At 63.6% G+C, this 23,908-nt stretch overlaps 3 protein-coding genes across 4 annotated transcripts in view; 2 read left to right on the forward strand and 1 right to left on the reverse strand.

The window, feature by feature from the left end:
* Positions 1-23,908, forward strand: part of PGS1 (phosphatidylglycerophosphate synthase 1) — a 305,261-nt gene that overhangs the window by 176,353 nt on the left and 105,000 nt on the right. The gene's annotated exons all lie outside the window — the stretch shown is intronic.
* Positions 1-23,908, forward strand: part of C1QTNF1 (C1q and TNF related 1) — a 37,595-nt gene that overhangs the window by 6,995 nt on the left and 6,692 nt on the right. Inside the window, exon 1 of one of the 2 annotated variants that reach the window (XM_056115794.1) lies at positions 17,969-18,181. The exons of the other annotated variant lie outside the window; for it this stretch is intronic. The gene's annotated coding sequence lies outside the window, so the exon portion shown is untranslated. Of the gene's footprint in view, positions 1-17,968; positions 18,182-23,908 lie in introns of those variants that run through there. 2 annotated transcript variants of the gene reach the window in all.
* Positions 2,375-4,516, reverse strand: CANT1 (calcium activated nucleotidase 1). Its single transcript, XM_056115787.1, has 3 exons — positions 3,858-4,516; positions 2,994-3,197; positions 2,375-2,847 (listed from the first exon to the last, which is right to left on the reverse strand). The coding sequence occupies exons 1-3, from the start codon at positions 4,492-4,494 to the stop codon at positions 2,477-2,479; spliced, it is 1,212 nt and encodes a 403-aa protein (XP_055971762.1). The 5' UTR covers positions 4,495-4,516; the 3' UTR covers positions 2,375-2,476.

Consider the following 23,908-nt stretch of genomic DNA (forward strand, 5'->3'; position numbering starts at 1 on the left):
TGTGGGGAGGGGGGGGCGCCCCACCAAGGACCAACTGTCAGGTACCAGTGCCCCCTGGTCAAGGCAGATAAACATGAGGATTATCACGGAGCCCTGGCAGGGCGGGTGCCCGGGTGTGCCAACGGGCAGCCTGTGGCAGGGGCAAGCCCTGGACTCTCCCCAGCCTGCCCCCCGCTGGGGCTGCCCCACCAAGTCTGCAGGGGTCACTGGAGACTCAACACCTGCACAGGCGTGGGCTGAGACCCCCGCGGCCGGCTGCAGGGTGGGGTCTGTGGGCACCCTGCTTGCTGCTCAGGAGAGATGGAGCCAGGCTGAGGTGGCCGCCGGGCGCCGCAGCCCTTTCCCAGGTGCCTCAGTGCCAGGGGAGGCAGGAAGGGCTCAGGTGGCCAGCCCAGTTCCAGGGCACAGTGGGCACATGGCCGCCCTGGGGGCATTGAAGGGCTTGGACATGTGAGAGATTGGCACGGGGCTTTGGCACAGGTGAGCCACAGTGCTGGTGTAAAGTCCAGGCTGTAAAGTATAAAGTCCACCCAGTCCATGCCCTGCGGCTGCCATCTGTGTAGCCAACAACCTTCACAAGGCCCCCGATGGGCCAGCCATGCAGGCCCCGAGCTCAGCCCCCTCCCCTGGATTCAGCTTTGTGGCCCGGGGGACCCAGCTAGGTGGGAGCTTACCTGCGCCAGACCAGCAGACATCAGGGTGACCCTGAGCGGAAGCACGAGATGCTCTGAGCCCCCCCGGGGCTCAGGAATGAGGCCAAGTTTCATTTCTCAGAAACCACCTGAGCTGGGGCTCCTAGGATTGGCTGCCCACAGGATGTGGCCTGGCCAGCGGCCACCGAGCAGACAGGGTTAGGGGCCCACGGGGGATGGTGGGGAGCAGGTGTGCACGTGTGCTCTGCTCTCCCTGGGCCTCACACTCCAGCGCGGACGCTGCCAGCCAGAAGGGAGATCCCCAGGACAGGGTGGGCAGGGATGTGGCTGGCGAGGGGGCAGCTGGGTCCACAGTAGGTACCGCTGGCACGACTGGGATGCCCTATCTACCCACAGGATCCCGACTCTGGCCCCTGGCTCCCACGCGGGGCTCCCCCCACCCCAGCCAGCCAGAGGCCACATCCAGGGGAGGGTGGGCTGGGGGCAGGGGGTGGTTGGAGCCCGACTGCAGGGTGGGGTCGAGCTCAGGGCCTGTGGTGAAATACGGCGCCCAGGCCTCGAGCCACTGCTGCGCTCCTGCCTCCCAACCCCCGCCTGGGCCCTGGACAGAGGCAGCAGCCTCACTCGGGGCTGGTCACTTCCCCATGTCCAGCAAGACCGGGCCTGTGTGTGACGTGCAAGCCTGTGTGAGGAGTCGGTTGGTGGTTGCCCAGGCCTAGCCCCAGTTTGACCCTTGAGACTTTGAAAACGTCATTTAATCAAACTTTCAGCTCCAAGTTCCAGGGTGCCGGGGGCTGCAGGCCGGACAAGGGATTGCCCCGCTCAGGGTACATAGCTGTTCCCCTCTCCACTCGGGAATCCTGCTGGGTCTCATTGGGAGAGGGATCAGGCCAGGGCCAGGAGTGACCGGGATGCTTCCCTGGCCTGGAGGACACCTTGCAATGGCTCTGGACTGTGCCCCGAGGAGGCCCAGACAGTGGACACAGGAGAACTAGGCTGCACAGGGCAGGGCGGGGGGCCAGTGAGGGTGAAGGCCCCAAATCTTGGAGCGTGAGGTGTCAGGCTCCCAGCCCAGGCATGCGAGTTCTGGAACGTTCCGTCTGCAGCTCTGCTCCATCCCTGTGATTCACTAATGGTGGGCACTAGGCGGACCCAGCAAGACCTGCCGGCTGCCGACAGGTGGGAAGGTCCTGCCAACCTGCCCTGCTTCCCTCCAGCCCAGATCATGGTGGAGAGACCCAGGATCAACCAAGGTGGGACAGGAGCAATGGGGGCTGCGCCTGGGGGCCCCCGGGGTCCCTGGAGCTGGTAGGTTTACAGGAAGCTCCAGGAGGCACATTTCTGGTATCTGATGAGGACGACACAGTCATCAGCCTCCTGAGGACTCTGCAGGTGGCCATCACTCTGAGTGACCACTTCCGGCAAGTATGCTGAGGACAGGCCCACCACAGGGACCTTGGTGGGCAAGGGGCAAGTCCGCAGGGTGGCGCTAAGAAGGGAAGTCGCCCCCATGAACACACTTTCACAGTGTCACACGCCCAAGGAACTTTCCAGAAGGAAGAAAATAAAGTCGGCCACACCCAAGAAGAACTTGGGGGCCCTGAAGGAGCTTGCCCCCTCCTGCAGCGGAGCAGTGCTGGGGGGGGGGTCACTTAATGCCTGAGGTTCCACAGAGGGGGCGACAGGAGGGCGGGCTGTGTTCCAGGGGGCTCAGCGCTCACCCCCAGAACTCAGGGAGTGTTTATTGAACAGGGAACCATGGCGCAGGCGGCAGTGCCCACTCGGGCCTGGGTGGGGCAGCGCACACAGGAGTCCAGCCTGGGTCAGATGAACTCGATGCCCTCATACTTGACACTGCCGATCTTGGTCTCGGGCAGCAGGAAGCGGCCGTCCAGTGTGAAGGCCGTGATGTAGGTGGCCACTGTGCCACCATCCTCCTCAGACTTGAGGGCCACAATGATCTGGTCGTCGGTGTTGGGGATGAACTTGAAGGAGGAGAAGCCGTGCGTGGGCACCACGTCCCCGATGCGGCTGACGGTCACGCCGCTGAAGTCCTGCGTGGCACGCAGCAGCAGGTTGGTGCCACGGCGCTCGTCCTCCCGCTCGCTGTAGCGCTCGTGGCTGGCGCGGCGTGGCAGGAAGAACCAGCGCTGCAGCGTGTCACTCCAGCACGCGGCCTCATGGATGAGGTAGCCTGCGGGGGCCGCGGGGTCAGGGACTGGGTCAGCACTTCCCCACATCCTGCTGCCCACTTCCCGGGGGCCGGGGGGAAGGAGAGCCTGGTGGAGCCTGGCAGGTGTGGGGCAGCGCCCGGCCCCAACCACCCCCTCCTGCCGTTACCTGGTGGGTGGATGCCGGCGGCTGCACGCAGCGCGTTGTAGCTGGACACCCAGTTCTCGTGGTGCACGCTGCCACTGCAGTCCACCACCTTCACCCACTCGGGGTTCTCGTTCACCACCTCCCCGGTGCCCGTGGTCCACTCCTTGCCCAGGCCACCCACGTACAGGTGCTCGTCCTTCACGGCCAGCCACTCCGCCTTGAAGCCTGGGGACAGGGACAGAGTACGCTGAGCCTGGAAGACCAGCCACAAGCCTCCAGCTAGGCAGTGGCGGGGTCAGGACCAAGGGGGCGACAGGGCAGGGGTGGGCCTTGGCCAAGCTATCCCTCCAGGAGAGCCAGGTGACCTGTGGATCTCCTCCAGGCACACCGGCCAGCAGCCCCCACGCAGGACAGACGGGCACCCCACCCTCCGTCCCCTCCCCGAGCCCTCTGGGAAGGCCCCAACTTGCCCCCCGAGTTTGAGTCCAGACTCTGATGACCCACTCGGGCTGCCTCTGCCCATGTGCAGCAATCAGCTGGGCCGTGTGGGGTCGAGGTGCCCTGTTGCCCCCTTGGTCCTGACCCCGCCACTTCCCAGCAGAGCCCCCCTTGTCTGGGCTCCTGCAGACTCCTGCCAGCTCCCAGATGCAACGGCCCAGACAAGAGCAGCTACTAGAATGTTCTGCCAGTGGTCACTCTGGGCCTTCCCTTCCCTGTGTGGGGCTCACTGCAGGAACCTGAAATCTACCTCCGGCCCTTAAGGGAGCGAAATCAATCCTCGGGCACGTCCCTCCATGCGGACAGGAAATGATGGTGGCCCAGCCTGGGGCAGGCGAGGGGAGGGGAGGTGAGGTTCAACAGCAGGGGTTGTCCCACAGGAAGTACCTTTGCCCACCGTGCCATCGCCGTCGGACAGGATGACCCAGGGCACAGCTGTGGTGCCCTCGATGCGGTAGACCACGCCCGTGCGGTCGTCCACGGAGTAGAGCTTGCCATTGAAGACTACCAGCTCGGACAGCTCCATGCCGCGGCCCTTCTCGGCCAGGTGAGACTCCAGGACCTCACGATCCTTGTCCCACTCCACCGTCACGGTGTCCCCGCTGTCAGACAGGGTCAGGTGGCCCTTCTTCAGGTAGCTGAACCAGGTGTTGTCCTCGTGGGCCCGCGATGCCGTGTCCAGGTCGGCGATGACCGCAATGCGGTAGCGCGTGCCCCCCGGCGTCCGCTGTGGTGCTGACAGTGGGTACGTGTCATTGTAGCGCGGTGCGGGGCCCGGTGGCCAGCTGAGTGGCCAGCCATGCCCGCCGGTGGCCGGGGCGCGGCCCGGGGGTGTGCGGTGGGCGTAGAGCAGCCAAAGCACCGTGACGCCCAGGAAGGATGGCAGGATGACCTTCCAGCGGGGCCGGAAGCGGGGGTCCGCGGCCTTGGTCATGGACGCCAGCACAGGAAGGCCCCCCACACTGATGCGCAGGGAGTTCATAGACTCACTCCATTCCCGGTGGTCGTGGGGCTGGGTGGGCATCAGCCTGAAGGGCGGGCGGGGCCTGGCGCGAGGGGGAGGGGAGAGGAGCAGTCATTTGGGGGAGCCGGCAGGCGGAGCTAGGGCTGCCCGCCCCTCTTCCAGGGCCCTGGCCTGCCCCAGACTGGCCTTCCCAAGGGCAGGAGGCCGCCCTGCCCCAGCCCTCCCTTGAGGCTTGGTTCCCCGGCCACATGGCCCACCCGCTTCCTCGGCCACTGTTTGGCCAGAGCCCCCAGACTGCCAGGTGTGGGGATGCCACAGGACCCCCCAGTCACAAGCCATCACTGCAGCTGGTTTCCTGGAACCTGTGGGTGGCCCCTGAGGGCAGGCGGGCGGGAGGACGCCTTCCTGGGCCCAAGGGGGACCCGCTCACACCCTCCAGGCCCCCAGCCCTCGGCCCGTGGCTGCCCCCGGCACCCTGAAGCCGGGAGAGCTCAGGGAGGGGCATGGCCAGGGGGGGCTGAGGGACCCCGAGAGGACCGCGGGTGCCTGGCCAGTCGGGGGGTGACTCCAGTCGGGCCCTGCAGACAGCAGTGTCCCGCCCCCACCTGAGCCCTGTAGGAGGGCCCCCGTGACAGGAGGCTCCTGGACACAGCCTGGGCTCGGATACCTGCCGGCAACGGATGGCCCTCAGGTTGCAGGGGACCCATATGGCACTGGGGAGGGGATCCCAGTGTGTCACCAGGAGGGCCACGAGCCCATCCTGCCTTCCCCACCCCCAGGCCAGAGTTGTCCCGGGAGCTGCCTGGCCAGCCCCTGCAGAAGGTCAGCGACAAGGGCCGGGGTGGGGGCGCAGTGGGTGGCGCCGACCCGGGTCCAATCCCGGCACATCTGTCCCCAGAGCCCCCCAGGTGCAATCACTGACACTGCCAGGAGTAAGCCCTGAACACTGCCAGGTGCGGCCCGAAACCAAAAGAAAAGATCAATGTGGGAAAGAGAAAGGCCAGCCTGGCACCTAGGGAGGAGGGGGAGGAAGTGGAGGGAGTTTCTGAAGGCCTAAGGGCGCGGCTCACACCTGCGGGAACAGACCGGGTCGGGGAACTCGGAACCAAAGTGCCCACCAGAGGCCACGCTGTCCAGCCAGCTCGTGGCAAGCCCCCTTCAGAAGCTCCCAGCACCGCAGGGCCGCCCCCACCGGGTAGGGCCCCCGGGGGCTCCACGGCAAGTGCACGCATGTGAGCACAGCCACGAGCACACACACACACACACACACACACACGGAAAGCACACACATACACACATGCAAGTACACATACACAAGCACACATACACATGCTCAAGCATGCACACACACAGGCATGCACGCGCACACACATGCTCAGGCAACACAGGCACGCATGCACACATGCACACACACACACACACACACAAACACACACACAACTCCTCAGCCAGCCTGAGGGTGGGGTGAGGTGAGGGGCTCAGGCCCGGTTCCTGGCCCCCGCAGTTACCTTCCCGGCCCATCCTGGGGCCCCAGAGGACGCCGGCCGTGGACAGGAGCCGGCTCCAGGAGGATGTGTGACAGGCAGACCCGGGACAAACAGGTTTGCCCCAGCTGGCCCCTCCCTTCCAGGATGGGTGGCCGGAAGCAGAGGTGAGTGGCCACACTCCTGCGTGGGCCCAGCTGGCCAGTGGGTGCCCGGGGCCGCCCTGATGGCCAGAAGCACCTTCTGTGAGCAGATTAACGGGACAGGAGGGATGAGGAACCACGTGGTACCAAGCACTATCCAGCCGCACAGCTCTGGGCCGCCCGGGACCCCCCAATGGGGCAGCGGGCGGAGGCTCTCCCCCCAGAGCAGAAGGGGCGTGGCCCTGCCCTGTTCCCGCAACCCCAAGCCGCGTCCTGGGTGACAGTGCAGCGGGTGAGGGGGGGAGGTCCCCATGAACAGGCCAGACAGATGGCAGAGGCAGAAGGAAGGGCTGAGGGACAGCAGCCTGCAGGAGCAGCGGAGTGCCAGTCAAAAAGCGGAGGCCTATGCGGGCAGGACTTTTGGGGCAGCGTCCGTGTCCTTGGGAGAAAACGTGTCCCTCTGGGTGGAACCACCCAAGCCGGAGGGCAGGTGTGTGCAAGTCAGAGGAGAGGGTGTGTCTGCAGGTCAGAGGGCACAGGTGTTCACTACCAGGAGAAAAGGTGTCCGTAGGTCAGAGGCGGGAGGTGTCCTACCGGTTAGAGGGTGGGCATGTCCACTGTCAGAGGGAAAAGGGTCAGCAAGTATCAGAGCACTGTAGCACTGTCCTCCCGTTGTTCATCGATTTGCTCAAGGGGGCCCAGTAACGTCTCCATTGTGAGACTTCTTGTTACTGTGTTTGGCAAATTGAATACATCACGGGGAGCTTGCCAGGCTTTGCCGAGAGGGCAAGATACTCTCAGTAGCTTGCCGGGCCCTCCGAGAGGGGCGGAGGAATTGAACCCGGCTCGGCTGGGAAGGCAGCTTGCAAGGCAAATGCCCTACCGCCGCTGTGCTATCGCTCCAGCTCAAGTATCAGAGAGGGGAGGCAAACTGAAAATCAGAGGGGGGAGGTGTCCACTGTCAGAGGTAGAGGTGTCTGTAGTCAGAGGGGGGAGGCCCCCTCAGGTCAGAGGCGGGAGGTGTCCACTGTCGGCGGGAGAGGTGTCAGAGGTCGGTGGGGGCATATCCTGCAGGTCAGAGGGGGGAGGCACCCTCAGGTCAGAGGGGGGAGGTGTCCACTGTCGGCGGGAGAGGTGTCAGAGGTTGGCGGGGGCATATCCTGCAGGTCAGAGGGGGGAGGCACCCTCAGGTCAGAGGGGGGAGGTGTCCACTGTTGGCGGGAAAGGTGTCAGAGGTCGGCGGGGGCATATCCTGCAGGTCAGAGGGGGGAGGCACCCTCAGGTCAGAGGGGGGAGGTGTCCACTGTCGGTGGGAGAGGTGTCAGAGGTCGGCGGGGGCATATCCTGCAGGTCAGAGGGGGGAGGCACCCTCAGGTCAGAGGGGGGAGGTGTCCACTGTTGGCGGGAGAGGTGTCAGAGGTCGGCGGGGGCATATCCTGCAGGTCAGAGGGGGGAGGCACCCTCAGGTCAGAGGGGGGAGGTGTCCACTGTCGGTGGGAGAGGTGTCAGAGGTCGGCGGGGGCATATCCTGCAGGTCAGAGCGGGGAGGCACCCTCAGGTCCGAGGGGGGAGGTGTCCCTGTCATTGGGAGAGGCGTCTGTAGTCAGAGGGGGGAGGCCCCCTCAGGTCAGAGGGGGAAAGTGTCCACTGTGAGAGGCGGAGGTGTCTGTAGTCAGAGGGGGGGAGGCCCCCTCAGGTCAGAGGTGGGAAGTGTCCACTGTGAGAGGCGGAGGTGTCTGTAGTCAGAGGGGGAAGGCCCCCTCAGGTCAGAGGTGGGAAGTGTCCACTGTGAGAGGCGGAGGTGTCTGTAGTCAGAGGGGGGAGGCACCCTCAGGCCAGAGGGGGGAAGTGTCCACTGTGAGAGGCGGAGGTGTCTGTAGTCCGAGGGGGGAGGTGTCCCTGTCATTGGGAGAGGCGTCTGTAGTCAGAGGGGGGAGGCCCCCTCAGGTCAGAGGCGGGAAGTGTCCACTGTGAGAGGCGGAGGTGTCTGTAGTCAGAGGGGGGAGGCACCCTCAGGTCAGAGGGGGGAGGTGTCCCTGTCATTGGGAGAGGGGTCTGTAGTCAGAGGGGGGAGGCCCCCTCAGGTCAGAGGCGGGAAGTGTCCACTGTTAGAGGCGGAGGTGTCTGCAGTCAGAGAGGGGAGGCACCCTCAGATCAGAGGGGGGAGGTGTCCCTGTCACTGGGAGAGGCGTCTGAAGTCAGAGGCGGGAGGTGTCCACTGTGGGCAGGAGAGGTGTCAGAGGTCGGCGGGGGCGTATCCTGCAGGTCAGAGGGGGGAGGCACCCTCAGGTCAGAGGGGGGAGGTGTCCACTGTCGGCGGGAGAGGTGTCAGAGGTCGGTGGGGGCATATCCTGCAGGTCAGAGGGGGGAGGCACCCTCAGGTCAGAGGGGGGAGGTGTCCACTGTTGGCGGGAGAGGTGTCAGAGGTCGGCGGGGGCGTATCCTGCAGGTCAGAGGGGGGAGGCACCCTCAGGTCAGAGGGGGGAGGTGTCCACTGTCGGCGGGAGAGGTGTCAGAGGTCGGTGGGGGCATATCCTGCAGGTCAGAGGGGGGAGGCACCCTCAGGTCAGAGGGGGGAGGTGTCCACTGTCGGCGGGAGAGGTGTCAGAGGTCGGCGGGGGCGTATCCTGCAGGTCAGAGGGGGGAGGCACCCTCAGGTCAGAGGGGGGAGGTGTCCACTGTCGGCGGGAGAGGTGTCAGAGGTTGGCGGGGGCATATCCTGCAGGTCAGAGGGGGGAGGCACCCTCAGGTCAGAGGCGGGAGGTGTCCCTGTCATTGGGAGAGGCGTCTGTAGTCAGAGGGGGGAGGAGGCCCCCTCAGGTCAGAGGGGGGAAGTGTCCCTGTCATTGGGAGAGGCGTCTGAAGTCAGAGGCGGGAGGTGTCCACTGTCTCCGGGAGAGGTGTCAGAGGTCGGCGGGGGCATATCCTGCAGGTCAGAGGGGGGAGGCACCCTCAGGTCCGAGGGGGGAGGTGTCCCTGTCATTGGGAGAGGCGTCTGTAGTCAGAGGGGGGAGGAGGCCCCCTCAGGTCAGAGGCGGGAGGTGTCCACTGTCGGCGGGAGAGGTGTCAGAGGTCGGTGGGGGCATATCCTGCAGGTCAGAGGGGGGAGGCACCCTCAGGTCAGAGGGGGGAGGTGTCCACTGTTGGCGGGAGAGGTGTCAGAGGTCGGCGGGGGCATATCCTGCAGGTCAGAGGGGGGAGGCACCCTCAGGTCAGAGGGGGGAGGTGTCCACTGTCGGTGGGAGAGGTGTCAGAGGTCGGCGGGGGCATATCCTGCAGGTCAGAGGGGGGAGGCACCCTCAGGTCAGAGGGGGGAGGTGTCCCTGTCACTGGGAGAGGCGTCTGAAGTCAGAGGCAGGAGGTGTCCACTGTGGGCAGGAGAGGTGTCAGAGGTCGGCGGGGGCATATCCTGCAGGTCAGAGGGGGGAGGCACCCTCAGGTCAGAGGGGGGAGGTGTCCACTGTCGGCGGGAGAGGTGTCAGAGGTCGGCGGGGGCGTATCCTGCAGGTCAGAGGGGGGAGGCACCCTCAGGTCAGAGGGGGGAGGTGTCCACTGTCGGCGGGAGAGGTGTCAGAGGTTGGCGGGGGCATATCCTGCAGGTCAGAGGGGGGAGGCCCCCTCAGGTCAGAGGCGGGAGGTGTCCCTGTCATTGGGAGAGGCGTCTGTAGTCAGAGGGGGGAGGAGGCCCCCTCAGGTCCGAGGGGGGAGGTGTCCCTGTCATTGGGAGAGGCGTCTGTAGTCAGAGGGGGGGAGGCCCCCTCAGGTCAGAGGTGGGAAGTGTCCACTGTGAGAGGCGGAGGTGTCTGTAGTCAGAGGGGGGAGGCCCCCTCAGGTCAGAGGGGGGAGGTGTCCCTGTCATTGGGAGAGGCGTCTGTAGTCAGAGGGGGGGAGGCCCCCTCAGGTCAGAGGTGGGAAGTGTCCACTGTGAGAGGCGGAGGTGTCTGTAGTCAGAGGGGGGAGGCCCCCTCAGGTCAGAGGGGGGAAGTGTCCCTGTCATTGGGAGAGGCGTCTGAAGTCAGAGGCGGGAGGTGTCCACTGTCGGTGGGAGAGGTGTCAGAGGTCGGCGGGGGCATATCCTGCAGGTCAGAGGGGGGAGGCACCCTCAGGTCCGAGGGGGGAGGTGTCCCTGTCATTGGGAGAGGCGTCTGTAGTCAGAGGGGGGAGGAGGCCCCCTCAGGTCAGAGGCGGGAGGTGTCCACTGTCGCCGGGAGACGTGTCAGCGGTCGGCGGGGGCGTATCCTGCAGGTCAGAGGTGGGAGGCACCCTCAGGTCCGAGGGGGGAGGCGTCCCGCGCGTCCGCCGGGGAGAGGTCGCCGCCAGGCGGAAGGGGACAGTGCCCGAGCGAGGGGCCACGGCGAGGGCAGAGCGTGTGTGCGGGCTCGCGGTCGGGGTCGCGGCGGCGCGGCCGTCACTCACCGGTCGGGCCTGGTCCGGAGCCCGCGGCGCGGGCGGGCGGGCGGGCGGCCTCGGCGGCAGGGACGGGCCGGCGGGCGCCACTTCCGCCCGGGCCTCGCCCCGCCCCCGCGCGCTCCCGGCAGCCCCCGCTCCGCGGCTGCGCGGTGGCGGCGCCGGAGGCTTCTGGGAATTGTAGTTTTTACGAATGAGCGGGCAGGGCAGAGCGGGGGAGGGGGAGATCCGTTTGTCTGGCCAAGATCAGGTCCCAGGCCTGCCCGAGTGCCCTGAGCAGGGCCAGGGGTCCCAGGGGTGCTGGAGGCGGGGGACTCCTGGCCGTTCACTGCGTTGAAAACGACGCAAGCAGACAGGGGAAGGGGTGGGAGGTGCCTGGGAGAGGCCGCGTTTCTCCAGCTACGGTCACAGGGGCTCCTGCCTACGCCGCGCTGGGTCTCAGCGGCTTCTTCGCACAGGCTCTTCAAATTGGCCGCTTCCGGGGTCGATCAGTTTGCAAAGCCAAGATCAGGGTTCAGGCCGGCTGGAGTGCCCCGAGCAGGGCGGGGGTCCACTGGGGTTGGGGCTCCTGGCATCCTACCTGCAGTCAGCAACTTCCGCCCTGTCCTGCTGCGATGCCCACTTTAGCAGTGGGGACACCCTTGGGCCAGTGTCCGTGTCGCCTCCCGCGTGCCCTCCTGTGCATCCCCTGCAGAGCCTGCCACAAAGGTAAAGGCATATGCGTCCCTCACTAGGTTCTGCCTGCCCAACCACTATTGTCAGTTGCTTGTGGTTATTTTCAGAGATACTTTGTACAGCCCAAGCAAGTCATACAGGTGTAAGGTTTGCTCTAACAAAATGATGACCATGGCAACATTCCTGGAACCAGAGATCACCCCGTGCCCGCAGCACAGAGACGGACTTAGGGCCTACCTGGCACTAGAAGGCCAGCAAGCTGCAGCCCTGCTTCCTCACCATCGGCCCCTGCAGATAAGGGAGCTGGACCGAGTGCACCATTCCACTAGTCTTGGTTTCCTTTTCCCAACCAAGACAACTTAAAGGTCCCCCGAGTCTCTCCCAGGGCGCAGCTCTACCCCAGCCTCACCAGAGGTTCATGAAGTCCACCCAGGAGCGCACCCCAATAAACTCCTGCTTCCTTCACTTTACTCGTCTCTGTGTCAAATGAGGTCACGGACCTATCAAAAAGCATATATTAAACTACCTTTAAAAGTGGAAATTCACTGAAACTTGATCCTGGACTGTTTTTCAGATGGGGGCAAATGGCCCTTCATGCGTCCCCACATTGCTGGAATCAGTCCCAACCACCCACCACCAATCACTATGGTTATTTTAAACGAGCCACAGTTTTTATTTATTTAATACATGTGTGTCATGACATAAGAAATGAAACATTTGTCTTTTTTTTTTTCGTTTTGGGTCACATCCGGCAATACACAGGGGATACTCCTGGCTCTGCACTCAGGAATCACTTCTGGCGGTGCTCAGGGGACCATATGGGATGCTGGGAATCGAACCCGAGTCAGCCACATGCAAAGCTAACACCTACCCACTGTGCTATCACTCCAGCCCCCTGTCCTGTTATCTTGAAAGCTTCTCATACCCAGTTCCCAACCCTCCGGAGAGGGAAGCCAAGGTGGGGCATCGGATGGCTTATTCTCGTATATGATCTTACAATTTTAGCACATAGGTAAGTCTCCCTAAACCACAGGCTACTTTGCCCAATATAACTCTCATAGAAACGTGCCAGCAGCAGAGAGGGGTCATGAGCACACTCTCTGCAGAGAGGGTGGCGGGGTTTGATCCCCCCACACTGCAAAGCCCAGAGCACAGAGCCAGGAGCTTTTGAACTCCTCTGGGCGTGCAAAATACAGTCAAGCGCTGGCAAGATGGCACAGAGGTTGGCACTTGTCTTGCTTACTGGCCGCCAACCTGACCCCATCAGCTCCAGGAGTGACCCCTGAGCATAGAACCAGGGGCCTCAGAGTGTGGCCTCAAAACCAAACCAAAAGAACGAGGTCGATGGGCTCAGTGTGAGACCGGAGTGTGATTCCAGAGGCACTGTTGTGCGACTCTGCAGCTCCAGGGTGCGAGTCCCTCCACAACGAAGGAAACCACAAATGAGGAAACAACAATGAAACAGAAACAGCAGAGATGGGGCTGGAGCGACAGCACAGTGGGGAGGGCGTTTGCCTTGCATGCAGCCGACCCAGGTTCGATTCCCAGTATCCCATAGGGTCCCCTAAGCACCGCCAGGAGTAATTCCTGAGCGCATGAGCCAGGAGTAACCCCGGAGTATCCTGGGTGTGACCCAAAAAGCAACAGCAGTGCTGAAGCAACGGTGCAGCTGGCGAGCGAGCAGAGGCCCCTTGATACTTGCACCTGGCCAGGCCTCTGCCCTCACTGTCTCTCTCCGTCTCTCCTTCCGCAGCACATAATGCCTTCCCCTCTGCTGCCCACAAAGCACACTTTGACCGGAAGCACTGTCCTGCACATGTGCATGCTGGAGAAGGTTTGCTCAAGGGCATGTTGGCCTACACTTTCTCCAATCCTTTACAGCTCTCTTTTCTTTTCTTTTTTTTTTTTTTTTTGCTTTTTGGGTCACACCCGGCGATGCACAGGGGTTACTCCGGCTCTGCACTCAGGAGTTACTCCTGGCAGTGTTCAGGGAACCATATGGGATGCTGGGAATCGAACCCGGGTTAGCCGCGTGCAAGGCAAACGCCCTACCCACGGTGCTATCTCTCCAGCCCAGATATAGCTATCTTTTCATTGTCTCTTATCGTAAGCCTTCCTGGCTTGTAGGACACCCTCCCTTCTCTTATGACCCCTCCACCCTCCCCAATCTTTTGGAAGTTTGAATGGAATTGCTTTGAGTAGGGCAGGAAATGAGATTTTATGATAAGGCATTTAGTTTTTCGGGGATCACACACCCTCTACTCTTGAGTTTACTCCTGGCTTTGAACACAGGGATCACTCCTGGTGGTGCTTAGGGGACCACACGGGATAATAGGGATGGATCCTTGGCGGTGTGAGAGGCAAGTGCCCTCCCCTCTTTCTATCGCCCTGGCCCTCATACAGTGTTTTCTACCCAAGAACGTGGCTTTTTTTTTTTTTTGCTTCTTTCTTTTTTGCTTTCCTTTTCTTTATTTCTTTCTCTTGGGGGCAAACATGGCAGTGCTCAGGGCTTACTCCTGGAGGTGCTCAGGGTACCATATGGGGTGCCAGGGATCGAACCGGGCTGGTCATGTGCACGGCAAGTGCCCACTGTCCTCTCTCTCCAGCCCTCTCAGTTTCTTTAATGGCTTTCAGGTCACCCCTGGCCATATGAAGATAGGAGGGGACTCGGAGTTTGAGCCTGGGACTCCTACCTGACAAAGACCATTTCTCTGCCCTGCTTCCAGTCTTTCATGTTTTTTAAGCACTGTAGCACTGCACTGCACTGTCCTGTTGTTCATCGATTTGCTCGAGCAGGTCCAGTAATGTCTCCATTGTGAGACTTGTTACTGTGTTTGGCATATTGAATACATAACGGGTAGCTTGCCAGGCTTTGCCGTGCAAGGGAGATATTTTCGGTGGCTTGCTGGGCTCTCCGAGAGGGGCGGAGGAATTGAACCCGGCCAGGCCGGCCGCAAGCAAGGCAAACGCCCTACCCGTTACGCTATCGCTCCAGCCCTTGTTTTTCAAGGTCAGTACTTGGATGTTTTTCAAGACGTACTGGTTAGTACTTGGATGTTTTTCAAGAAGGGTTGCAAATGTTTTAACCCAGGTCGGTGTACCGTAATGCATTTTCCTGGCCCCCTAGATAGCTCCCATCTTTTCCCGCAAGGCTGCAGGCTGTTCTGTGAACGGACCTATTCAATGGCAAGTATTTCTGCAGGATCAGTTCCTAGAAAAAAGGTCACTGCAAGGGAGTGGTTTCCCGGAGCGGGAAGAGCACTCACAGGCTGAGTGCAGCTGCCAGGGTTTGACTGCAGCACGTCCTGGGTACCACCTAGAGCTTCCTCTAAGCTCAGCACCTGGACAGAGCCCCTGAGGGTCACCAGGCATCACCCCCAAACCGGAAACAAGCCATCAAGAGAGCTTGGAGGGGACAGATGCTGGCCGTGGGGTGGTCGTGTGTGAAACCCCAGCCCTGATTCCCTCCTTGACGTCTCCCTGGGCCCCTCGTGGGAGCACGGAGGCTGTGGGGACACGCACTTGGGCTCGGACCCCACAGCTGCTCCCGTGCCAGCGTTTACCGGTTTCCCCTGGTCGCTCGCCCGGAACCCCCGAGGCCGCCAGGGGGCGCTCCCATTTTATTTATCAAAGGAACCCGCACGGCCTCCCCCACACACTCCCCACCCTGCTTTTACTTGGGGGATATGAACCCACAAAGAAGGACTCCCCACACCAGGGGGTGAGCCGTTCGGGACGGGGCCACTGAGCACAGGCCACTGAGTGTCCCCAGGGGGATCAACAGCATCCTTGCGACAGTGGGAGCCCACTCGGGTCACTGCTTTGCTCTTGGCCCCCAGACTCCTGCTTAGGGCTCCTGCAGGCCTGAGGTCCCTAGGGGTGAGTGCTTGGCCCTGCTGCCCGCCTGCTGGAGCCTCCGCTGCCCAGGAGTGACGGACGGGTGCGGGCCCGCGGCCAGGAGGCTGGTCCGGCTGCCAAGTTTCCACGTCAGCGTCTCCTGCTGCTCTCCACGGGGCTCCCCTCCCCCACCCGGCCGTGGGCGTCTCCAGTCTGGGCTGCCCGCAGGTCACTTGGTCAGCGGCTGCCCTCCGGGAGGGGATCCACAGGCTCGCCCTGAGGAAGGAGTGGGCGTCCACCTGCACCCCTGTCCTTGCTGGACCCCAGGACCTGTCCTTATCTGGAACCCAGATTCCCTCAGGCTGGCCAGGCAGGAGGTGACATCCGGTTTTGCCCGGCCACGAGGAAACGGATGAAGCGTGTGGTGGGGAGAGGGGACCGCAGGACTGGGGGATAGTCTGTGCCCCTTGGGGCAGCGACGCCAGAAAACGGACCCCACCCCCCACCGCCCACAGCCTGAGCGCTGGGAATATTCCTGGAAATATTCTGGGTGCCTGCAGGGCTCTGACCCAGGCGCTCCAAGGGGAGACACCCCATCCATGGTAGTAGCGGGCAAGGCCTCCTGAGAGAGGGGTGGGGGCAGGCATCTGGGGTGCTCTTCGCAGGCATCCTCCTTGACCTCTGACCCGCCAGGATGATGAAACCCCCCAAGGTCCCGCTGCTGACTTTGGCGCCTGACTTGCCCACGTTGTCTTCCTGGCCTGACTCCCGGCCAGGCCCACAGGAAGCTGTTTGCTGAGTGGAGCCCACTCTGGGCTGGTGGTTTGGGGGCCACTGTGGACAGAGCTGGTACCGGGCCAGCCCGAGGCCTTTTGTCCCCTCCCTGCCCTTTCTCCCAGCTCTGTGCTCAGGGGTCACTCCTGGCTGTGCTATAAGGCTGCCCTGCAGTGGATGGTCGGCTCCACACATGGTGGCATCGTGGAAATGGGCCTGGCCAGTTCTGGGAGCAGGGCCACCTCCCATGCCCCCGCCTCCTGTTTCCCGGGAAGGCGTGGGAAACCCAGCTCTGGTGGCCACACTTGAACATGCCCCCTCCCCGCCGGCTGCCTCCCGGAGAGTGAGTAATTCCCTGTCCCCTGGGCCCGTTGCAGAAGGCTGCACCTATGGAAATTTTTTCCCCACTGTTTCGGTTTGGGGGCCACAGCTGGTGGTGCCCAGGACTCAATCAGGGCTCTGCACTCAGGGGTCACTCCTGGAGAGCCAGGATGGGAGCTGGCCATGCTCTTCCAGCCCCCACAGATCCAGGGACGTGGCCAGTTGTGAAACTCTGGAAGTGGACTTCTTTTTTTTTTTTTTGCTTTTTGGGTCACACCCGGCGATGCATAGGGGTTACTCCTGGCTCTGCACTCAGGAGTTACTCCTGGCGGTGCTCGGGGGACCATATGGGATGCTGGGAATCAAACCCGGGTTGGCCGCGTGCGCAAACGCCCTACCCACTATGCTATCTCTCCAGCCCCCTGGAAGTGGACTTCTTGAGGAGAAACAGGACGTGAGCGGGGCTGGGTGCCGCTCGGCCCAGGTGGTTCCCAGAGAAGCTGTTCAGACCCAGTGCTGCCCCAGCAACGGCCACCGGGGCCTCTTGCCTGGACGCCCACAGGACCTGGGCCCCGGGCCCTGGGCCTGTGCAGGCTCTGCAGATTCAGACTTTCCTGGTCACCTCTGGGGATGTGTTTGTTTTAGCGCCCGTAGGGGGAGCCGGAGGGTGGAGCACTGCTCAGTGAGGCCACCATCGGGATGAGCACCAAGCAGGGAACTCTGCCCAGATCTCCTGCCCCACAGCCACGTGGCAGGGAGCACAGTCTGCCTCCTCCTCGAGTGAGCCCCGCGCAGAGCCTCTTGTGCCAGGGCAGGGTGCGCCCTCAGGCTGTGGCCCTCAGGCCTTGCCTGCAGGGAGCTGAGCTTGGGGCTGGCCAGCACGATCCGTGGCCTGCAGCTATGAGCACCTCTGTGCTGCAGATCCAGTTTCTCGGCCCTCCTGGGGTGGGGGTGTCCTTGGTGCTCTGGGGAACCCCCCCACTGAAGGGAGTGGCTTCCGGGGGCTCTGGGGGCTGGGCCCCACCCTGGACCTCCACGTCCTCCCAGCTGCTTTTTCCTGTCTCCCTGACATGCTGTTTGTCCCGGGGTGTCCCCTGCCCTCAGTTGCCTGCAGACATGGGGGAGCAGTGTGACCCTGGCCGGGAGCAGGGGGCATACACCAGACGTCCCCCCACTGGGACAGGGAGCCAGGCCCTGGGGGCTGGAGCCTCGGGATACAGGGAATTCTGCCAGCTGGGGGCGGGGGGCACAGAGAAATGGTCCACACAGCAAAGTTCTGTGCCTGCAAATGGCCCCTAGCCCGCCCCCCCAGATCCTTCCTCTTCTGCTGATAAAGATAGATTCCAGAACAATCCAGTCGCACCCAGTTTAGGATGGAGGTCAGCCTGGCCCCATCCTGACCAGAGCAGCTTCTGGGAAGAGGGGGCAGGGGACAGCCATGCCGACATGGAGTTGGTGGCAGCTGACGCCTGGGACATCGTCAGAGACTGAGCCTCAAGCCCTGACCCCTGATCCCCCCCTTCTCAGAGGTTCCTGGGGAGCCTGATCTGGTGACCGCAGTCCTCTCCTGGGAACACCGTTAGGGGGGCTGCTAGTGTCCCCCCACCTGCCTGTGGTGGCTCGCGGCCCAGGAGACCCCTCGCCACCTGTGGCCCCGAGCTGTTTGTGTCTCTCCTTGGCTCCCAAGAGCCTCGGGGTCCCAGCCCTCCACACCAGGTCCCCCGTCCCGGAGGGGCTTGCCGATGCTGGGGGCACCCTGGCGCCGGCAGTCGCGGCGGGACTGGGCGGCCGCCGGGCACACACACGGTTAATCCTGGGCGCCTGCTGTTTGGCCGCCGCGCGGCGTCGGGCTCGGGCGGGCTCACATCTGGCCGCTCCGCGGCGCCGGCCCCTCGCTCTTCCTTTACTTTCGAAAAACGGCGCTTCCGCCTGGGCCAGAGACTCGGACGAGGAGACAGAGCTGCGGGACCGAGAGGTCCCCGCGCCCGCCCCCGCGCCCCGCGCCCCCGCCTCCTCCCAGGACTTCTCCGTCCTCCGGCCCGGCCCGGGACCCACCTCCGGGAGATGCTCTGAGCCCCGCGGCCAGGACACGCAGGCGCGCCCGAGGTGAGTGGGCGCCTTCCCGCGGCGGGGCGGCTGCGGGGCCCCCGGGGGGCGTGGGGGCGTGGGTCGGGCCCTGTCCTGGAGCCTGACGGGGCGCCCTCGCCAGCTTTTGTGTTTACGCGGCTCCGGCTTCAGCCTTCCCTGGTGCTGGTGAGAGGGTGGCAGGACTGTCCCGCCTGGTGGGACCCCACGGCTAGCGTGGCCCGAACCCCCCAAACATCAGCTGTCCCCGTCCACCTGGGCACCAGAACAGAGGGAAGCTCACCTACCAAGCCTCCAGCGTTCCTGTCACCCAAAGGGGTGGGGGTGTGGGGGGCAACTGCTGTCCCTGGCCCGGCCCTCAGGGTCCCTGCCCAGCTGCCAGAGCCCCTGGGAATACGGCCTACTGGGGAGCCCCGTCCCCTGCTGCCCCCTCTGCCAGCACCCCTTGCAGACAAGGTGTGATTCCTGCCCCACCGGCAGCCCCCACTGGCTCCTGCATCCTTGGCCAAAAAGTGCCTGCATGGTCTTCGCTGAGCACACACAGTGTCAGCCAAGTGCACGCATGGTGTCAGCAGATCACACTCAGTGTCAGCCGAGCACACGTGGTGTCAGCCAAGTGCACGCATGGTGTCAGCCGAGTGTATGCACAGTGTCAGCCAAGCACACACGGTGTCAGCTGGACACACGCATGGTGTAAGCTGAGCATACACGCTGTCAGCCAAGCCCATGCACATGTCAGCCGAGCACACGCGGTGTCAGCTGAGCATCCATGTTGTCAACCGAGCACACGCAGCGTGGTAGTCTATTAGCCCACCTCCCAGCAGTACAGAGGCCCCTCCCCGCCACTTCTCGGCGTCCATGCTGTCTCCAGGTCCCTGGGGACCCCTCCTGAGGCTCGAACATGAGAAATGTCCTGAGAACCGAGTTTTCTCAGCCAGGCCCAGGCCCCCCGGGAGGATGTGCGCTCCCCAGGGCCTCGGACGGAGGCTTTTTATAGTGCAAGGAAGTAACACGGACGGGGCCTGACACACTGAGGGCCCAAGAGGGGGACACTGGAGGGTACCCTGGCCGAGAAACTGCGAGTCAGAAGCATCCACGGCGGAAACGGGCACCTGGGAGTTACAGGTGCACATCGGTCTGCATCTGTGTGTGTGTGTATGAGTGTGTGTCTGTGTGTATGAGTGTCTGCGTGTGTGTGTATGAGTGTGTCTGTGTGTGTGTGCATATGAATGTGTGTTTGTATGTGTGTATGAGTGTTCTGTGTGGACAGTGTTGATTTTCAGTTCTCTGCTGTTGCATTTCCGTTCTGGGCTCAGCCCATAGTGATCAGTGGCTCCCTCAGGTCTGTGTTTGGGGGTCACTCCTGCTGGCCCCGGGGCCTCTGAGGTCTCCGGGCCAGGATGTCCTGGGACGAGCTCTGTCCCCACTGGTCTCTCCTGGCTGCCCACTCATCCCTGAGAAAGGAGCGAGGCGCTGAGCTGCCGGGGCTGCCGGTGCCCCTAGACTCCTACGGGGAGCTGGGCAGGGCAGGGGGGACCCCGCAGGCCTCTCTGCCGTCCTTGCTGGGGCGCAGAGGAAGGGCAGGGGAGGGGCACAGAACCGCAGTGCCCTGCGGGGCTTCTCCTGACACTTGCTTCTTTCCTCAGGGTAACCCACTGAACCCCATTTCCCATTTTTGCAGAATACGCTTTTTTCTGCTCTTCTTCCTGGGCCTCCACACCCCTCCCCCCCCCATGACTCATAAACCGGCTATTCTGGCATTGAACTTCACCCATCAAAACAAAGATGAAAGGAATTTCGGGATGCACTCAGGGTGCACTGCGGGCTGTGACACGGGCCGGCCTTGCCGGGTCCCTGTCTCTGGGGCTAAGGGGTGTGGAGGAGCCCAGTAGCCCACCCCCGTGCTCGGCTGGTGTCCTGCCCCACCAGGAAGCACTGGGGGTCCCAGTGGGTTCTGAGGCAGCTGGACTCCCTCCACCCTGGGGGCTTCAGCCACTGACATGCCCCCAGGATGCCTCCTCCTTGCTATATGATCGGCACAGCTGAGGCCGCTGTTTTCTTCCTGCTTCTCCCTTGGAGCTGCCTTGCTTCAGGAGAGGCAGGTGTGTCCTCACACGTAGCACAGGGTCAGATGGGCACAGGTGGGGACATGGGGCATCAGCTGGTTCTCCCAGCAGCCCCCTGTGTACCTGTGTCCAGGGAAGGTCATGGTGCTGCCTCGACAGGCCAGGCCAGCTCTTCCTGACCACAGCCTGTGGGCACGTGACTGTCCCTCCTGCATGCCCTCGCCCCAGACTTCAGGCCTGAGTGTGGGGCGTCGCCGACTGGGGGGGCTCAGAGACCCTGGGACCTTTTCCAACTCCGGGCCCAGGATGTGCGTGAGGACCCAGTGAGGAGCGGCCAGGCGCTGCCCGCCCTGGTCACCTCGCCCGGCTGCTCCATCAAGCCTGGGCTTGAACTAGGCTTGGAGCAGGGGACCCCCTGCGCCCTCTGCGGGGCCTGGCCTGCCAGGGACCCTGCAGCCAGACGCTGTCCAGAGGCCAGGCAGGGCCCCTCCCGCCAGGGTCCTGCAGGAGGTTCCCTGGGGGAGGCGGGCGGGCAGAGGGGATGGGTGGGCAGCTGGGGGCAGGTGGCCAGCACCGCGACCGCGCCCTTTCCTCTGCCAGCGCCAGGCCAGGCCAGGGGCTGCCCAGGGCCTGGTCCTGTGCTGGCTGCAAGACTCACCCTGTGAGACGAGCTCTGCGGCACCCAAACACACCCACGAGGACAGTACCCGGGCTGACAGCCCCATCTCAGGGCTGACTCAGGGGCCGTCAGCTCGGTCTCGCCCTCTCGGGGTCCGGGTGCGCCCAGTCTGACCGCACATGGGGAACAGGCAAGCGCCAGCCCCCAAATCTAAAGCCAGTCAGTTCTTCGTTCCCTCTGGGCTGGTCTCACCTTGGCACCCTGCACCCGGGCTGGCTCTGCTGGCACACGGCATGCAGGCTGGCACCCCCCACCCCCGGGCTCCCTCAACTCCAGCCCGAAGTGTCGCCCTGGGGGCAGGCACATTCCTGGGGCGGAGGCGGACCACTCAGACGGCGGGTTTTGGGGTGCTGCCAGCTGGCACCAGGCTTGTGGACTCGCGGACTTGCCCTTGGTGGCCGGCGCCCGGCGCAGTGCCCGGCACAGAGACCTGCAGAAGGAGCCAGCACAGGCCCCGCCTGTGCCAATCCCAAGCCACCCGGCTGGACGTCCATGCCAAGGCGGGCCCTGGTGGCCAGTCTGATGTGGCACATCCCCACGAGGGACCCCGGCCAGGGGCTCTACCTGAACCCCGGTGCCTCCCTGGTGCCCCCCCATGGAAAGCAGCCCTGGTGCGTGAGGGTACCCCCTTATCCTCCTTTGAGCGGGTGCCCCTGGTCCATGAGGGGGACTCCCTAGTCTTCTGGCCGCGAGGCTGTGTGGGCGCAGCCCCCTGCTTCTGGAACATGCATTCCCTGCGGCCCTACACCCATACCGACCTGGGTCACCAGGGCCTGACCCTGGTGAGCAGATGTAGGATGAAGGCCGGGGAGGGGACAGCAGGGAGAGAGGCAGACAGTCTGTCCCCCACTGGACCTCACTGCAGGGGTCGGTGACCCCTGGAATCCCAGCAGGCCCTGCGCCCCAGGGCAGGGCCTCTCTGTCCTCAGTGGAAAATAATGCGCACTTGATGCAAAAAAATATGGGCCGGGTATAGAGAAAAACACAGAAGCCGAAGCTCGCCAAGGCCGGCTTGCGCATTTGCCTTGGCCCCACCCAGGGGACAGCTGTCGGCAGTGGGTGGCCTGCCGGGGCGTGGGGGGTCGTCACAAGCTCTGTCCTGGGGGCTTGTCCCAAGTGTCTCCAGCTCACTGGCCTGCAGGTCCTGGCTGGCCACAGTCCCCACCCTGCCTTGCTGCCCACCAGGACGGAGCTTAGGCCCAGCCCCCCCCCCCCCTCATAGCCCCGAGGCGCCGTTTCTTTATTGAACCCTGCTGTCCCCGTCCCACAGGCTCCCATCCACATCTGCAGAGTGGGGCTGGCCAGGCCACACGTCCCTCCCGCCACGGCCACTTGGGGTCCTCCCACGGCTCCGCTCAGCGCCGGGTGTGTCCTCAGGGTCACTGCGGAGGGACACCCCCCACCCCCTCCCGCCCCTGTTCCTGGCCTTCTGTTTTTGAGTTTGCTTCGGGGACACGCCCATCGGTGCTGGGGGCTGAGTCCCAGCTCTGCACTCAGGGACCATGTGTGGTGCAAGGTTAGTCACGTGCAAGGAAGGTCCTGCTCATCCTTCTCTGTCGCCGCATCCCCTGGCCAGGCGTCCTTGGGCTGCTGAACCCCACAAGACCATCCTTCCCTCTTGCTCTCGCAGGAGAGTGAAGCCTCCAAGTAACCCTGCCCGCGGCCTCTGCGCCAGCTGCTGCCCTGAGAGCCAGGCAGGCACCGGACCGCGAGCAGCAGAGGGGATAGGCCAGCAGGGGCGGGAGGAGGGGTGGGGGGTGAGGGTCGGCTGACTGGGCCCAGGCGTGGGGGTGGGCCTGCCCCGGATTCAGGCAGGTCCCTGTGTGAATCCCAGCTGAAAGATGTAGGAGGAAGAGAAAGGATGCTGACTGGGGTCCGCGGAACTGTGGGGGAGGGTGGGGTGTGGCGTGGGGACCAGCGGGCTCACACAGACCCATGCATGGCCCCTTTCTGTCTGGTTTCAGCGTTTGGTGTTGGGGGGCCACACCCGATGGTCTCAGGGTTCACTCTTGTCTCTGGGGTTGTGGCAACCCCTGACCGAGAGATTGTCCCATGACCCCGGGTATGTGGGTCTCTAAAGGAGTGTGCTAACAGTCCTGGTAATGAATCTCTGACTCTTTGTTTACTTTGGGGTCACACCCAGCGATGCTCAGGGATTCCTCCTGGCTCTGTGCTCAGGAGTTACTCCTGGTATTGCTCGGGGGACCCTATGGGATGCAGGGGATCGAACCCAGGTCTGCTGCGTGCAGGGCAAACGCCCTCCCCCCCGTGCTATCGCTCCAGCTCCCCAATCCAGATTCTATCCCGGGCATCCCATACGGTCCTCTGAGCACTGCCAGGGTTGATTCCTGAGTGTAGGGCTAGGAGGAACCCCTGAGCATCACCAAGTGTGGCCCCCAAAACCTCACCAATTAAAAATAAAACCATGCTTTTGGGGGGCAGAGAGATGGGGGTTCAGTTGTGACCCTTGCACGTGCTGAACCCAGCTCTGTCTCTGACCCGTGCCCTGCCCTGCACCCTGTCCCAGCATGGCTGAGGGTGCCCGAGCGGAGGCCCAGCACCACGAGTGACACCCTCGGGCCCCATCTCTGAGCGGCCTGTCAGGCTGGTTGAGAGCTTCTGGGAGTGGCTCCGGGTCTCCCTGGGGACACCCGGCAGCCAGCCGTGCTCTCCGATCCACTTCCTTGTCACTGACCTGACTCGGCCCCTGGGCCGGCAGCTACTGTTTAAAAGCCCGACTGGGCGGGTGCGGGGAGCCAAGCCAGGCCAAGGGCCGGGAGGGACAGACACACTCACAGCCCCGGGCCGCTGCGCGGGACCCCAGTCACAGTGTGGGGGCATCCTGGGGGCAACGGCCTGGGTGCTACGAGGGAGGTCGGGGCCAGCGGCAAGGGCGTGGGGCTGGCCGGGCTGCAGGAAGGATGCTAAGTTACATGATCCGCTGCCCAGGAGCTGTGGTCACTCCACGGCCCATCCAGCACCCGCTGGGATTGCTGAGGAGGT

Source organism: Sorex fumeus, unplaced genomic scaffold (assembly GCF_029834395.1).
Source record: "Sorex fumeus unplaced genomic scaffold, SorFum_2.1 ptg000029l, whole genome shotgun sequence".
Taxonomy (NCBI): Eukaryota; Metazoa; Chordata; class Mammalia; order Eulipotyphla; family Soricidae; genus Sorex; species Sorex fumeus.

Coding starts and splice junctions, on each gene's coding strand:
- CANT1 (XM_056115787.1), bottom strand. CDS start 4,494: ATGCCCACCCAGCCCCACGACCACCGGGAATGGAGTGAGTCTATGAAC. Junction 3,198..3,857: donor CGATGGCACGGTGGGCAAAG/GTACTTCCTGTG, acceptor CCCTGTCCCCAG/GCTTCAAGGCGGAGTGGCTG. Junction 2,848..2,993: donor CGCCGGCATCCACCCACCAG/GTAACGGCAGGA, acceptor CGGCCCCCGCAG/GCTACCTCATCCATGAGGCC.